At 45.2% G+C, this 15,519-nt stretch overlaps 1 protein-coding gene across 18 annotated transcripts in view; it reads left to right on the top strand.

Annotated features, from left to right (window-relative positions):
* Positions 1 to 15,519, top strand: part of Eph (Eph receptor tyrosine kinase) — a 100,551-nt gene that overhangs the window by 27,837 nt on the left and 57,195 nt on the right. For 17 of the 18 annotated variants that reach the window (XM_077412932.1, XM_077412923.1, XM_077412931.1 and 14 more), the window contains exon 2: positions 11,109 to 11,782. In XM_077412932.1, the coding sequence (XP_077269058.1) occupies positions 11,653 to 11,782 (130 nt within the window). In that variant the 5' untranslated portion in view covers positions 11,109 to 11,652. Of the gene's footprint in view, positions 1 to 5,217; positions 5,292 to 11,108; positions 11,783 to 15,519 lie in introns of those variants that run through there. The other variant, XM_077412916.1, reaches the window with a different exon arrangement.

The raw sequence follows: 15,519 nt of genomic DNA, 5'->3' as shown, positions 1-15,519 counted from the left end.
ATGCTATGGAAACAATAGGTTCGCGGCAACGCAGTATGTAGGTCATACAGAAAATAATAATGCTTAACGTCACAACATTCGAACGTTGAGTTTCGATTATGTGAGAATCATATGCGACGCGAAAGGTACTTCGAGTCGCGGAAAAAATGTCCCGAACTCGTGACATCTCATGAGCGACCTATCGATGAGTGAAAGTTCATTTCCATCGTCTCTCGATCGACGCGCGGATCCCACTCGGAATAGAGTTTTATTTACCGCCCAGGTGAAAGTCTTCCTGCACCGTACCGCGGGTTTAATTGAAAACCGTGGTCCGGAAGACCACCGAGAGACACCGCTTGCAAGATCGTTTTACGAACGATTGCACATTACTCATAAATATACATACACGTATCAATATGTACACGTCCTCTTTCTCGTGCCTGGGAAATTAATCATCTATTCATGCGCGTCGAGTCTTTGTTCCTGGGTGATTAAGCCCAGGCGATATTCTCACCAATCCTCGGGCCGAGCGATATCCGCTGTCGCGGGTGACTTCGATATGTTCCGTGTGCGTCTCACGAGGACAGTCCGCCGGACACCGGAGCTGGATAACATTCCTCCGGCATTTTTCAGCGGTTCCTTTTTTGCCCTGTTTCTCCTTTCTTCGTCATCGTTGGCCCTGCACTCTCCGCGGCGTTCTGATTGTACCGGTAATCGAGGTCGTTAATCACTGTTATTTGTCGTACGGCGACGCCGGAAGCGCCGAGGTCGTGGTTAACGAGAAAAATAGACATCGCATTTACAGCGAGCGAGTGAATGTCGGCAAACGAGAGCAACAACATCGACGAAAGAGAGACGAAATTGAGAAAGAACGAAGGAAAATTCACTCGCGGCTAATTTCCACCGAGACATCGTTCGCTTTTTCTATCTTTTTTCTATTTCTTTCTGTTTCTTAACAGAGATGCAAGTGTCGAATGCTTAACCGAGTCGTTTGTGAGTCCTCGTTTTACGTATGAAAAAAAATTAGAGCCTAATTAGCGAGAAACTTGATCTTCACAATTTCCGCCGTAATATTAATTAAAAGTTTTGAGAGAAATGTATATGGCTATTTAATAAATACTTAGCGAGTACAAAACAGCTCTAGTCTTTCTAGCATTTATGACTTTGTATATACATTAAAGGTAAATCTTCCTTAATCTATTTTATTTTCTCAATATATGGGGATCTTAGCTCAGAGACGTGTCTTTGTATTAAAGTACCCTCATAAACTGGCGCAGTAAGAGGACACCATCGCCGTCTAAAACGGCGCAGCGGCGGATGAACCTCGCCGGGATCATTACGATCGAGTGCACATCTAACGAACGGTTACTTGTTAATGGAACGATTCCCCCATTGAGGATCATCCGTGGCACCGTATGTGGGGTTGCGAACGGAAACCCCATGCTGCCTTCGCTTCCTCTGGATCGAGTACGACACCGGTTTCGGGCGACCCCCCGAATCTCTCTCTCTCTCTCTCTCTCTCTCTCTTTTCCCTCTGCTGATCACATTGCATGAATGTTGTTCCCGCGAGCCCGTTAGTTTCGCCTCTTAATTATAGGAAAAATAAAGCAATATTTTTTTCGTCCACGACTGGTTGTTTACAGACTTAAGGTAATGTTTCGACTCGATGACTTTTGGCGGAAACAAGTGGTAACATTTGTCATGACGTATACGATTTAACTTTTTGTTATATTCTTTGTCTGCGATGTGCATTTGAAACAATGGGGCATAATAGATAAAAGATTACTGTTATTGTGTTAAATGTTTATTCGTCTTCGAAAATAATGCGATAAGAAATTTAGAAAACCGTGAAAACAGAATTTATTTAAGCTGATGGTGATTTGACGATGCGTTCAATACTTGCATTCTAATTTTTACATTTGTTAGTATGATAAAAGAATACTAGTGATAGTATTGAACGATTTTTTTCTGCAGTTTAAAAATTTAAAGTTTTTATACATTTAAAAATTTGTGGTATAATCTTTTATACGTTTGCATTGATCCATCGATGCACTATTAGAAGAATAATGTGTTACGTTACTATAGTTCCCGTACATTTACGGAGTAAACAAAAATTCGCTTCGTTAGACATATGGGGATTCCCCAGATACCTGCCTCGTTTGTCGTGATATTAAATAAACTGGAATTTTATCTGAAATACCGTCACAAAACAGGCTCGCAGGCTGTACAAATTCCGGGTCAGAATCCGAGCGAAACCGTGCTCGTAACCAGCCGGTGTGTTTTAGGAGGGGGAAAGTAAACGGAGACGGGATGCGGATGAAAATATTTCTCGCGGGAGTGTGAGATCGTATACGCATCAGGGACAGGAGGGTAAAGTATCAGCTCGGTCAGCTAGGAGGAACATCCCAAGAGAAACCCCGAGGGATCGCGCGGGGAAAACAGGGCGTTCAGGGATGGAGGGACCCTCCATATGTCACGGGGACGATGCTACCCTGATGTCGGAGCATGGTCCGATCCGCGCAAAAATGCGAGGAGAATTGTGGGAGTGCGGGAGATTTGAGTAGAAGAGAAGAGCGATAGATATACAGCGAGAGAAAGAAAGAGGAAAAAGGATCGAGAAGTCTGGATAAGCCGGAAGTATGCGCTGGAATCGTGTGCGCGAGAGGACACACGGTTTTTTTCGTGACGAGATCCTTTTCTTCTCTTTTTTTTCTTCGCCTCTCGATAGATCACTTGTACAAAAGAAAGAAAACGAGGAGAACGAAACGGAACGACAAATTGTATCGCTTTCGAGTAGGAAGCGATAATTTCTGGGATTTGCGTACAGCCTTAAGCAGACAGGGAGGAAGGAGGCCTGATAATGCCTCGGGGTACAAAACAGAGATGTAGTCCTTTGAGAAATAATTTCGTTCCGCGAGGGGGAGGAGAACTCGCCTCGGCGACGCGACGGCGACTGACAAAAGCGTTTTAGCCCGTGAGAAGCTTCAAACTTTCCAGTCGAGAACTTCGCCTTCCGCGCCTGTTATTTATTGGATAAAGTAAGTACGCGTCGTTTCGCCGACGACGACGGCCGAAGATACGAGCTCCACCCTCTCGTCCACCCGTCCCCGCCTTCGCTTGTAGTCAGTTGTAATTTAACTTGGAGTATTAATGCTCCTAATTATTAAAAAGTATATAGCGATGAAAGCCCGTGTCTCGATCTCTCGCGTTCTTTTAAACGCGAATGAAAATTAATTAAAATTTTATGCGCATGTTAAAAAGAAAAAAATAAGTCTCACCGTTCGCGTCATGTTTATCCGCCTATCTGTGTCAAACATATATCATAGTTATTTATGTAGTTGACAATATATCTAAAAATCTCTCTTTAGTTCGTAAAAAAAAAAAAAACAGTTTGTATAATGCCTTTCGGGAATGATGCACAACACCTCGCGTTGAGCTAAGCATAAAACTAAATATAGCGGAAAGAGACAATCTCCAACGGCGAGACTTAGGAGAAGGGAAGAGGGATGGGGGCGAGATATTCCAACAAAGGGACAGTGCGAGAACGAGAAAATGAGAATGAGAGAGAGAGAGAGGGGGGGGGGGAAACGAAAGCCATATGGCCCTAGAGATGTGATGCGCGCCCACGAAAGAACCAACGGAAGAAACGTCGAGGAACAACGACTCCGGAGTTTTCGTTCGAGCCCTCTCGTGAAATATAGAACTATTGGGGCCCCGTGAGTAAAATTACGAGGCACGCGAGACTGTCCTCATGGGAGCCCATTGCCCGAAAAGACGCGAGTATATCATCGTGCACACGCACGCGCGTGCGTCGATACGGGAGCGCGTGTGCGTTCTCGAAGGATTGTCCCGCGTTGCTTCACGATACTTTAAACGCAATCCGGGGACGCGCGGTAACGACGAGAAGCTTATCGTCGAGATTAGAGACATATAAATTACGACGAGGCGTAAGCACGGGCTCTCCTTATCCGCGTACATACTCTCCTCGCTGCTCTTTTCGTCTTTTCTAACGAGGGGGGAGAGAGAGAGAGAGAGAGAGAGAGAGAGAGAGAGAGAGAGAGAGAGAGAGAGAGAGAGAGAGAGAGAGAGAGAGAGAGAGAGAGAGAGAGAGAGAGAGAGAGAGACTCCGCCGCGAGGGACTCGGAAAGACCGAGGAGACCGCTAATGGCCGAACTATTTTGACGTATGCGAACGTCGTACGGAACGTTTGTCACGGCGTCACGGATAAAGCGAAGGAAACGTGGATTAGGCTATCACCTGGCGCGACAGGCCCAGATTCTGTCTTCCTGTCGCCTCTTCGGGATCCCGTGTCCTTTATGCGCGCGGCTTTCCTCCTTTGCCTTCCTCGTCCCTCGGTTATCCCTCCTGGCGAAAACGCGATAAAGATTCCGTCGAAGCAGATTCTTTCCCCGTGAACGGGAAAAGGAATGGAGGTCAGGATCGCGTGACTGATCGCTGATGAACTCCACGGAGGCCATTAGCTTTATCATCGGGTGTCCAGTTGCATGCTGGACGACACACGATAAGAAATGTACCGGTTTTTCCTCGTTACTTTCAGTTATACGCTCGAACGACTCGTATTTGTCTCTTTAAGTTTCACGATATATCGCTCGGAAATGGTGTCCTTTAGTTTCGTACGCTCGCTCACGTATATCATGCAAGTTCTATTGCATTCCCTAATCTTGAGGACATTGATCTTTTGCTCTTTAAAAGGAGCTCTTTTAAGTTAAAACATCTTTGGAAAAGGATCTTTTCACTATTTTTTATTTTATTTTCTGCATTACAGTATATTATAGTATTGCGATAATTTTATATGATTAAAAAGATATCGGTGTGCAGCGAGGAAACACATAGAAGTGTTTCTCTCCGATTTCGACAAACTTATGCTGATACCAAAATACTAAACACTTATTTTTTTATATATATACATAAATTTTTTCAAGTTTTTTTACTGTCTAAAAATCCGTGTGAGAGCGATTTTATTTTTATCTTAGCTTGTTTATCAGTTCCGTTTACCATCAGTTTAGTTGCAGGTCTGATAAAAGCTTAAAAATGGCAAAAAGGGTTATCTTAAAATGAAAATAGAACACAGGATGTTCAAAGTGCAGGAAAATACGCTGTTTCCAAGATTTGTCTGACGCATATCGCGATAAACAATTTAAAAATGTAGTTATATATTATATAATATGTAACTATATTTCTATATAAATGATAGTATAAAAGTAACATCGCATTGCGGACATGAGTAGTACCGTGCGTGACATCGTATCATTATATTATTCGTGACTGCGAGCTGCGAGTTTGTAAGATAGGTACTATATTTAGAACTTCTGTTGATATTAATACTTTTCACATATTTTTTTACTTTTACAGTTCTTTTAATAATAATAATAATCTTTATACACGAAAGAAAGTAGTTTATAAAAATTACATAAAATAGATAAAAAATACAATCAGAGAAACATCAGTAATGTTAAGAGAGTAAACAAATGAGTTTCCGCTTAAACGTAGACACATTGCCGCCGAATATTATTAATATTAATGACGATATAAAATCTATCATTTTTTGTTGTTATATATTAAAGTATTATGTGATTAGAAATCGTAGATAATTGTCATATAATCGTGATTTTTATAACAAAAAAGCACAAAGAGAACATATAGCGTGGACATATCGAGTGGGTGAAATAGCACACGTAATAGATCTTTTTTTACCTATTTTCCGATTTGTCCGTATTTTGGAATACGACTTTGTTATACATGGTTGGATTCGGCATAACATCTTCCATTTGGTCTAAAAAAGTTTTTTAGATTACAAAAAAAGTGAGTGGGGTGGGGATGTGTGATCGCAATCCGACGCAATCCACAAGCCGATGTTTGTAGTGCAGCATTGTAAAGCACTCTTGAAAAACCATTTCATTCTTATTTTAAAAAATTTTCTATCTTTTATATAGTTTCGATGACATTCACTTTGAGGAAAAAAAAAGAAAGAAAGAAAGAAAGAAAGATTTTTTTCAAAGGGATATTTTACCCTCTAAAAGTGCACGCGTACTGGCACGTATAATATAACACGAGTCCCCTATTTTGATACAGATTTCAATATATTACAAGCTCATCAAAGTCGGAGGGAGGCGTGCTTCCGCATGCTTCCTCGTAAGTAACGAGGAAGCATAAAAACATAATCGACGATACCAACGCCGTTGATTATAGCGGAATGCCAATAAATGTGTGGCGAGTCTTATTTCTTATATTTCAGGCGCTCGCGTAAATGTAAGTTTCCTTCACGAAGATGTTTCGTTTAGATAATCTCTCCGTGCCTCGATCACGAAGACTATTTATAAATCATGCGAATCTTCAACACGCGCGCGTATACTCTTTGTATTTCAATCGTTTCAACGGGGTCGAAACGACCCGAACCGGATGCTTCGTCCGTTAAGTTTTCGACGCCGAGAGATCCGACTGAATCTCCCCGCCAGATCCGTTCGAGTAGAATGAATCCGATTGACGCGGTACAGCGACAGCGATATGACGATGCGCGCGGTGCAGCCGATACGTGAAATCTTAATTAAACATGAATGAGAATCGAACACGCGTTGCGTCTCTCGGTCGGACCGTGGTTTTGCTCGACGCAATATCACATCAGGAGCTCGCACGGCTCACTTTCACCTGGCACAAACGGCCAGGTTAGTTGCGAAATTCTCGCGGTTTTGTGTATATATCGATACCCGCGGATTTGTTCGCGTTCCTTCTTGCAAATCCAGCCGCGCTTTACGCGAGCATTTAATTCGCACGATGCTGTTGCTAATTGCATGAAGCGAATGCGAATAAAATTTACAAGCTTGTAGCGAATAGCAGCAGTTAAATTGCATCGGCTTTCATTTTTTTTCCTCACTTGCATATTTAACGCGCGGCGCGATAGTTTCGTAACAAAAGAAAACTGATTAAGGTTCATTACGCGGTAATTGCGAGCAGTGATTGGCGGACGGTATTATGAGTTTTAATTATAAAAAGAGGGGAATCCAGTAATGTTGGAAAAATCTTTTCTTTTCTATCCTCTTCCTCGTCGTCTCTCAATCTTTTCTTCTTTTTTAACATCAACATAATTTGACATCCTGAACGTAGATACACACAAGCGGCATAATTCAAAGCAACGGAAATAAATAATAGATCTAATCGAAACAAGCAGGGGGAGACTCAAAGGAAGACATAAAAGAAAAAGAGATGACATAATGGCTCAAAGAATTGTTTTAAAATTCTTATCTCTACAAACAGATCGCAATAAAATCTCGAATAGGACGATCGTGCATGAACGGAGATTCTAAAAAGTGGACCCGATCACGCGATGGCCGCCTTAACGACGATGTTCTCTCATTTATCAAGAATGGAAGTTGCCTCGCTTCTTGCGTCTATCCGTCACTCGTTAACCGGACGATCGTTACTATCGTAAAAGTCGGCTAGGCAAGGAAGAAAAAGAATGAAAAAGAGAGAAAAGGGAGAGATCGGGTTCGAGGTAAAAGACGTAGTTTTGGAAAAATAATAGCGCCCGGATCGGCTCCGAGAGTGGCGATCGTCCAAGGTATAATAATTTCGAGGAACCTACTCTCTTTCTCCTACGCCCTTCGCAGGCCTCCCCCGCTCCTCGCCCTGCGTCTGTGTCTGCGCTGCTTCTCTCGTCTCTCCCGAGTATACATCTTTTCTTTGTTACGTTTACGAGCCTCGTCGGATCCGGAGTAAAACCGCGCCGCTCCTCCCTCCTCCTCCTTCTCATCCCTCCCCGGTGCACGCGGCACGCCGGTGAAATAAATCCGTATATTCCGGGGGGTCTTAAATTCAACCGGAAATAGAATTTGTCCCGGGGCGGTCACGGGCGCCGGCAGTGGTGCGAGGAAAGTCCGACGAAACGCAGAAAACAAGAAGAATCGGACGAAAACGAGAGCCTGCCGAGCCGCCGAAAGGTGAAGAGCAAGAAGAGAAGAAAGAAGATGAGCGAGTACTCACACGTGGCTACGCGACATTATTTTAACGCTCTCTTTCTCTCCAAATAGCGAAAAAATGCTAATGAATAAGAAACAAAAATTACTCGTATTTTTCATCACGGGAAATGAGAATATAAGATTTCCGTTACGTTGATTAGAAATATAATTTCATGATGCGTTAATTATCATTCTTATGACAGTCTTGAAAGCTTGATTTTTTTCATTATTTACTTTTCATATGAAAGTCAGTTTGATAAAATAAAAAATTTCCTGTTGTAATGCGGTGTCTTACAATTAGTACAAATTAAAAGAACCGTTATCGAGTCAGAATTCTAAGATCGAGCAGCATAAATTAAGCGATAAATTTCCGTTATGTGTTGTATTTTTACTTTCCATGACCATCAAAGTGTCATTCATCATGTTTGGAGATACCGACAGACTTTCCTATCGGATAACGAACTTCTCGGAGGAACTAACTCAGTGAAACAGCGACGACGGGGGGCGTCTTAATCTGGATAAAAACGTCCAACCTGGCTACATTGGCGAAAGTTTCTCGCGGGGTTGTATGCAAAGAGTGGTCGGGGGTGTTCGCGGCGGCTGGGTGGAAGCGCGAACGCGACGTCACGAGACTCGAGGGGAGAGGGAGAGAGGGAGGCTTTTCACCTTGAAAGGAAGCAAGTGCACTCGAAGATATTCCCGAAAGCCGAAGAGAGGCATTGTACACAGTATGCGTGTATCAGAGGCGCACTCTCGGTTGTGCTCCCTTCTTCTTCCCTCCCCTTTTCTATGGGTTTGCGACGATCCAACGGGCGAGTGTCGCGGCTCGACGCGAAGCTCGTTGAAGGAGACGCGGCATCGCACAGAGGCAAGGCTTAAAATTTTCACGAACCACTCGAGTCGGGAGGTCTCCACCGCCTCCGAAATCTGCAATTTGGCGTAGGTACCTACCTGGGTGGTGGGTACACGGAAAGAGGTCTGGTCCGGAAGAGGACGCGAGGCAAAAATGTAGAGAGACAAAGGGAAGGAAAGAGTGAGGCTTTTGCTCGTTGAAGGAGGTGGCCAACCACCTAGTGAGCGACCCGCTAGCGAGAGAGACGATACCCGTCGTGTTTACGTCTGCTTTTCGGTGGAAGGAAAAAGTATAACTGGTAACGAGACGCGCGGGGATTGAACAAGGGAAAAAATGGGAAATAGCGTCTCAAAGGTACTCGCCTACGGGCAGCCATCCTCCTCCTCCTCCATCGCCACTTCAATCTCTCTCTCTCTCTCTCTCTCTCTCTCTCTCTCTCTCGTGCTCTCTCTCGAGACGAGCGGAGCTGTTTTCGGCAATTTCTCTAGCGGGTCTTATTAAAAAAGTGAATGAGAAGGCTGGGGATGAAAGGAAGCACTATGGATTTCTAGCCGGTTCCGAAGAGGAAGTCGTTCTGAAGTTGGAAGAAGGCGGAACGAGAAGGACGATGAAGGAGAACCGAAGAGGTGCGCCGTAAGGTAAAAGGAAGACATCTTAAATTTTTGACGAGACCACTCGTTGAGCAATGGCAACGGCAGAAAACGAGTGATACCAGCAGCGGTTGGTAGCCGAGCTAGGAGGCGCTGTCCGCCAAGCCGAGCCGAGTCGAACCGAGCTACAGCAGCAGCAGCGGCGGTGGCGGCGGCGTTTCACTGAAGTCTGCAATTTCGCGGATGCATCTTGGCTGACCTGGCTAGAGAGTCGGAGAGAAGGGGAAGAGTGAGAGAAGGTCTTTGCCCGCTTTAGAAGAACTAAAGCGCGCCTACCGCCGCTCTTTCTTTCTCTCTCTTTCTCTATCTCTATCTCTTTCGTTCTGTCTCTCCTCTGTCATCCTATCTCCTCGCCTCTTTCCTCTCTCCTTTTTTCTATCTTTCTTTCATACACTTCTTTGACACGCACTCGCTCTCTTTCACCCCTTTATATTTCGGCACTCTAGAATTTCGTTCCTACTTCGATCCTCGCGCCCGTGCCTCCTCGCACGCGGCACCCCTCTGTCTTTCCTCCTCTATCTTGTTTCTCTCGTTTCGTCGAAGAATGGCGAGACGCCGGCCAGACCCTAGAGCCCTAGCAGCCGAAGCGAAAGCAAAAGACGCAGTTGGCCGAAAAGGGATGGTCGATGTTTCGCGCCCTCTCTCCCTCCCTCCCTCTCTCTCTCTCTCTCTCTCTTTCTCTCTTTCTGTTTCACTCTCCTTGCCGTGTCGCGTTCCCTACAAGCGTGAGAAAAGGACGGGAATCGAAGATAGAGGAAGCGAGAGGGAGACGGATAAACGCATGGTATTGATCCTGGAACCCCCTGCTCTCCCGTCTCGCCTTATCCCGGCACCCTTCCACTATCGTGATGAACCCCAAAGTTTTGTACGGGGCTTTCGCCCCTTTTCCTATTTCTTTCTTCCCCTCGCCGTTCTCTCGCTCTCTCGTTACTAGCACTATTTTCTTTGCCACGCACGATAATTGCCCGTTGGGCAGTAAGTAATTCCGGTCGGTGTTCCTGGAACTCTTCGCCAATATGACGCAACTTGACCTTGAACTCGAGATATATCCTGTGCGTTTACTTTTCTTCCTTTATATGTGACACTTTTCTTGCCACTATAGGCTTGTTAGATCAATAATTAAAGGTCAGCATTTTTAAAAGAGACAATGTAGGTGAATAATGCGAGGAATGATATCTTGCGACTCGTTTCTTAGGGTTTTATACATGTAGCGCAATTTAATGTCATTTTATTATCATTTGTAACTATACAAATTATCATACATTTTCTGTATGTACATTATATCAAATAACGCAACGGGTGATTTAATATGCAGTGTCAATTTATTAAAAAGAATATTATAATAAAAATATTATGTGTATATATATATATAAACCAGCAACATCGTTAGTTAAAGTAATGCCTTTCTCAATGAGAATTACGAAGATGATACCGTATTTTTCAGAGATGTCAGAAGTTAGAAGAGTAGAGAAAACAAAATAACGTCTGTAGTTTTGCCTTCCCATTCATGCGAGTGATAGAAACGATGTTGCTTGTCTACGCATGTCGCATACCATCACCTTGGGAGCAAGGGAAGGTACAACTCGCGACCAAGCAGAAAAAGTGGTGTGTCTAGATTTTAATTAACGCCAGCTATCTCTTTATTTCTTTCAGACGCAGCAGCTGGTGAAATCCAACCGTATCGCCATAATGTAAAGCACAAGAAAGATTGATCTCTGTTCACCATTAAAGGAAGTCACGCGTAATAAATGAAGCAAGACGACAGTTCTGTGATATAAACTATTGAGCAGCATTGTATTCATAACGTTATCATTCGGTCGTCACCGAGACAAGAAATATCCGAAGAACGTGTGACTCACTGCCGTGTGTGAGTCCGTTGGAAGAATTCTAAAGCTAAATAAGAGCGGCCGTCGGAGCGATAAGCTGGAGCACAAGCGGGCAGGCAAAGTAGTGGCCGCTGAAGAAGGCGGAGGTGGTGTCGACGAAGAGGGTGAAGGAATCCAGCGGTGGCTATCAGTGGCTGCACGTCGTCGGCTGCCGTGACGCGCAAGACGACGACGCGACGCGAAGCGCAAGGGGAGGCATGAGGAGACGAGAGTGACGACGCTCTGCCGGTGTGCTGCATCCTCTCGCACGGATCGTGAGAGGACCGGCGGCCGTCCAACGCGGCGGCAGTGGGGCCCACACGGAGATAAGAATGGCCCCCTTCAATATGGCGAGCGTAGCAGGCCTCCTAGCCACCTGCGCCGCCGTTGCTGCTTCCGCTGCCCACCTTCTGCCGTTGCTGCTGTTGCTAATCTGCCCGCGAGGGACCCAGGCGGAACAAGGTAAGCGCTCCTTCGTCGTCCGTTCGGCTCTCTATTCTCTTCTCTCTTCCTTACCTCATCTTCTTCTGCCTTACCTATCTACGTAGGGCTAATCAAGCCGAGATGATAGTTCGCGGCGACACCTCGGGTCGCGATACATCGCGCCCGATTGCCACTCTCGGATGTATACTTAGCCAGATGTATCGGGTTAGGTAGGATCGAAACGGTTACTACTGCCGCCCGCGCCGCCGCAGCCGCCGCTGATGCGTGATCGACCGATCTGTCGATCGTCTCGAGAAGGCGGAGTTCTTCGATGATCGCTTATCGTCAACTCGAGTCACCGATGACTTAATTATCTTCACGTTCACTAAAGTTACTTCTTTCAATCCGGGAATCAAAATACTTCTCGTTAATCGTTGTGGTTCGTTAAGAGAAATAGTTTAGCATAAACTATCCGCCAAGAACTTTGTTTAAAGTAAATTGAGATTGTATGGCGAAAATAACCGTGACAGTATTGTGAAAAACAAGTTGATACAGATCATTTAATTGCGGAAAAGCACTTAATGCGACTGATAATTCACGCTATATCTCCTTTGTCCCGATCTGAGACACTGGTCCTTCCTTCGACTAACGGAGAAGCGAACGTAAGAGACACGTTAGCTCGCATCAAGCCGACGTTTCCTGACGCTCCGGTCGTAATTTCGCGGCACGGCACGGCGCGGCGGCTGCGTGATTTATTGCACGGAGACGCTGAATACGAAAGGAAGGGAAAGAGAGAAAGAAAGACCAAATTGCCACGACACTAATTGCGCGCGCGTACGCGCCGCTATACTTACCCACACGACTATCCTAGCGACCGATCACGTGGTAGCTATGAGTAGATGAGAGCTATGCTCATCTACTTTGACTCATGCACATTAGACTGTTATTTTATATAATCCGGCTGCTCCTCTCTTCCTCGTGGGACAAAAGTTTCTAATTCTTATTTAACGTCTCTTTTAATCATCTTTATCATGATATATGCGCTCGTTAAAGATTGAAGACTGTTTCTAAATTAGCGAAACTTTTGCAGCTTATGTTTAATAATCCTTTTTTAATTTATGATACCTCTCAGATACATTTTATTTTAAATTTACTCCGTCGACCGGACAATAAGGGGAAGAAATTTCAGGTCCACTTACATTAACTAAGCTTTTTGTTTCTCGTTTGTCTTTAATCGCGATATAATTTCTCGTCGCATCGGGATTCACGGTAACGCACTTTTAATTTTCTTTTTTCTTCACCCCTCCTTTTTTCCCTTCTTGCGAGCACCGAGTCAGTGTCCCGAGGCGATGGATGTTGTTTGCTCGGATAAAGGATTCTTCTGTGTGCACTGCCCTCGTCCTGATCGTTGCGAACGTGATTTAACGGAGCCAAGATTGGACCTTCCAGTCCCATTATGCGTTTCTGAAGATCATCCACGCGGGCTACGTTTTCCATATTTTAACCGAAAAAAAGTCTGGCGCCTGGGGCGTCTCGATGGCTCGCCCTCTCCGCGGCCTCTCTCATTTCCCCCTTTCGTAGAGGGGAATAACGATAATTTCGTAATGTGGACCAATCTTCCGAATTGCAAGATCGTCCGAGGTGCCGGTAGTTAGCGTTCAGGGATTAAAAGGGGGTCGTTTCGTCGCGCTTTTGGGGACGGTCGGCACGGCTCGAGACGCAGAGACGCCTTCACGAATTCGGCCAGCAAACTCGTGGCATCCCGCCTTATTTTATACGGTCAACGGTGCGGTTTTGGAACGTTTATGTAAAATAAAATGCACACGGGCGGCTGAAACCTTCCGCACGCGCGATTATACGAACCCCTGTTTAAAAATTCCCTAATTTATAAACACTAGAAATTAGTAGAAAATAAAATAATGGAACTTCTCGCATTTATTAGTCCTCGCCCTCTTTCCTCAGTCAAATATTGATTACATACTTTTAACGTCGTAAGAAAAAAAATATTTTTACAATATATGAAGTATATTCAATTTGCATCAATTTATAATTACTTATTGTATATTTTATTAATCATATTAAATGTCCCAGATGTAGGGAGCATCTGCACTGACCTTTATACATATATGTTCGACTAGATAATAATCAAGGCTAAGGTCTCTATCCCTCTTGCTACGCGCTATTTGCCCTTAGCGAATTTTGGCTGCCTCGGTTTCGAGATCTCCGGGTTACATCCTCCTGCGATCGCGACCACCGCGGACTAGCCGCGGCAAGTTTCCCCGACGACCCCTCGGGAGTTCTTCGCCCCCTCCCGGTACGTAACGCGTTTAATGGAACTTACCAAAAGGATCCGTTCCCAGTGGACCGTGTTTGCCAATGGAGGCGGCTAACTTCGTTTCCCCCGACTCGCACGAAACGCAAGCTCCTCGTTATCCTTGCCCCCGCGATCTTTGCGCCTCCCGCTTCACTTCCTTCCGCTGCCGTCGTCGTCGCTGCCGCTGCCGCTAACATCCGCGAACTTTATCGTTCGATCGCGCTCGTGATCTCTAAGACGCGCGTCCATTACCTTAGTTCCCGAACTTTACAGGTACGAGCGCAGCCGATAACTCCGAGGGCATCGCTCGCTCTCTCGGAGCGAGCTTGCTCGCGAATTACCAGGACTTAAAACTCTTCATTGGCACGTGACATCTTGCAAGATCGAATTCCTAAACTGCTTCTCGAAGTCCCGAATGCATACGTTTTTTTGGTCTCTCCTCTCGATATGCTTCATGGATCTAGATCGGTGATTTTCATTTTTTTCAACGCTAAAAAGATTTCCGAAACGACGATGAAATATAGTATATTTTTGAACATTAAAAGTAGTTTTGTTTACGTTTAAATGGTGAAAATAATAGGAGTATTTATTTTATGATCAGGATTTTTATATTATACCAGAAATCTCTCAATTAAGCGTAATTTAGCTGCACCTCCTCATGCACTCGATCGAGCTCTTTCGAGGAATTTAGACGAACCTGTAATACGGCAGTCGAAACTCAATTACTTTCTCGAAGCAAAGCCCATGAGCGCTACCACGTTCGCTACTACCGTCCACTCGCGTTCCGAACTCATTTACTGCAGAGGCGAGTCCATCGTTTTGCCCCCCGACGATGCGATCGCCGGGAGAGCCGGCGAAACACCACCCAAGACTCGAAACTTCCTTTCATTCGATTCCGTTGCACATTAGCGGACATTAGTCGAGAGCCAGCGCGAAATTAGAAGTGGACGAAATCGAAATTACGAAAAAAGTCTTCTTCTGTCTTCCTGCCTTTTCGTCTCGTCTCTATCGCTAATTTGTCTGCTGATTTCTTTATCGTAAATGCATTAATCAATACCGCCCCCTCGAAGCAGCTCTTCTCGGGTGACCCTCCAGGAGATTGATTAAATTTCAGTTAATCCCGGTACGAGCGATCCCTCGTTCCGTCTCTCGTCGCATCACGCGCGAGTTTCCGAAGCTCTTTCGCATCAGCGTCTCACACGCGCTTCGCGGGAGACGGAGCGAGTTTATCTCTTCGGCAGCAATGAGGAAGAAGTTAGCGATTCCCCGGTGCAGGAACGACATCGGGATATCGGGAGCAAGGAGCGGCGGTGACGGGCGGTAGCCGGGAACGGGTCTCGCGAGAGGCAGTCCTCTCTTCCCGAGCAAACTCGATTGCCTCCGCGAAAAGGCAGAAAGACTCGTTCGAGCTGCGCTCGTGGCCGTGCGAGAGCCGAGCTCTCGTCGTCTCTACTCCTTTCTC

The sequence above is a fragment of the Temnothorax americanus genome, unplaced genomic scaffold (assembly GCF_048541705.1).
Source record: "Temnothorax americanus isolate GAGA-0224 unplaced genomic scaffold, ASM4854170v1 Scaffold31, whole genome shotgun sequence".
NCBI lineage: Eukaryota > Metazoa > Arthropoda > Insecta > Hymenoptera > Formicidae > Temnothorax > Temnothorax americanus.
The sequence above is the reverse complement of the archived record's forward strand: the minus strand, read 5'-3'. Positions and strand labels throughout refer to the sequence as shown.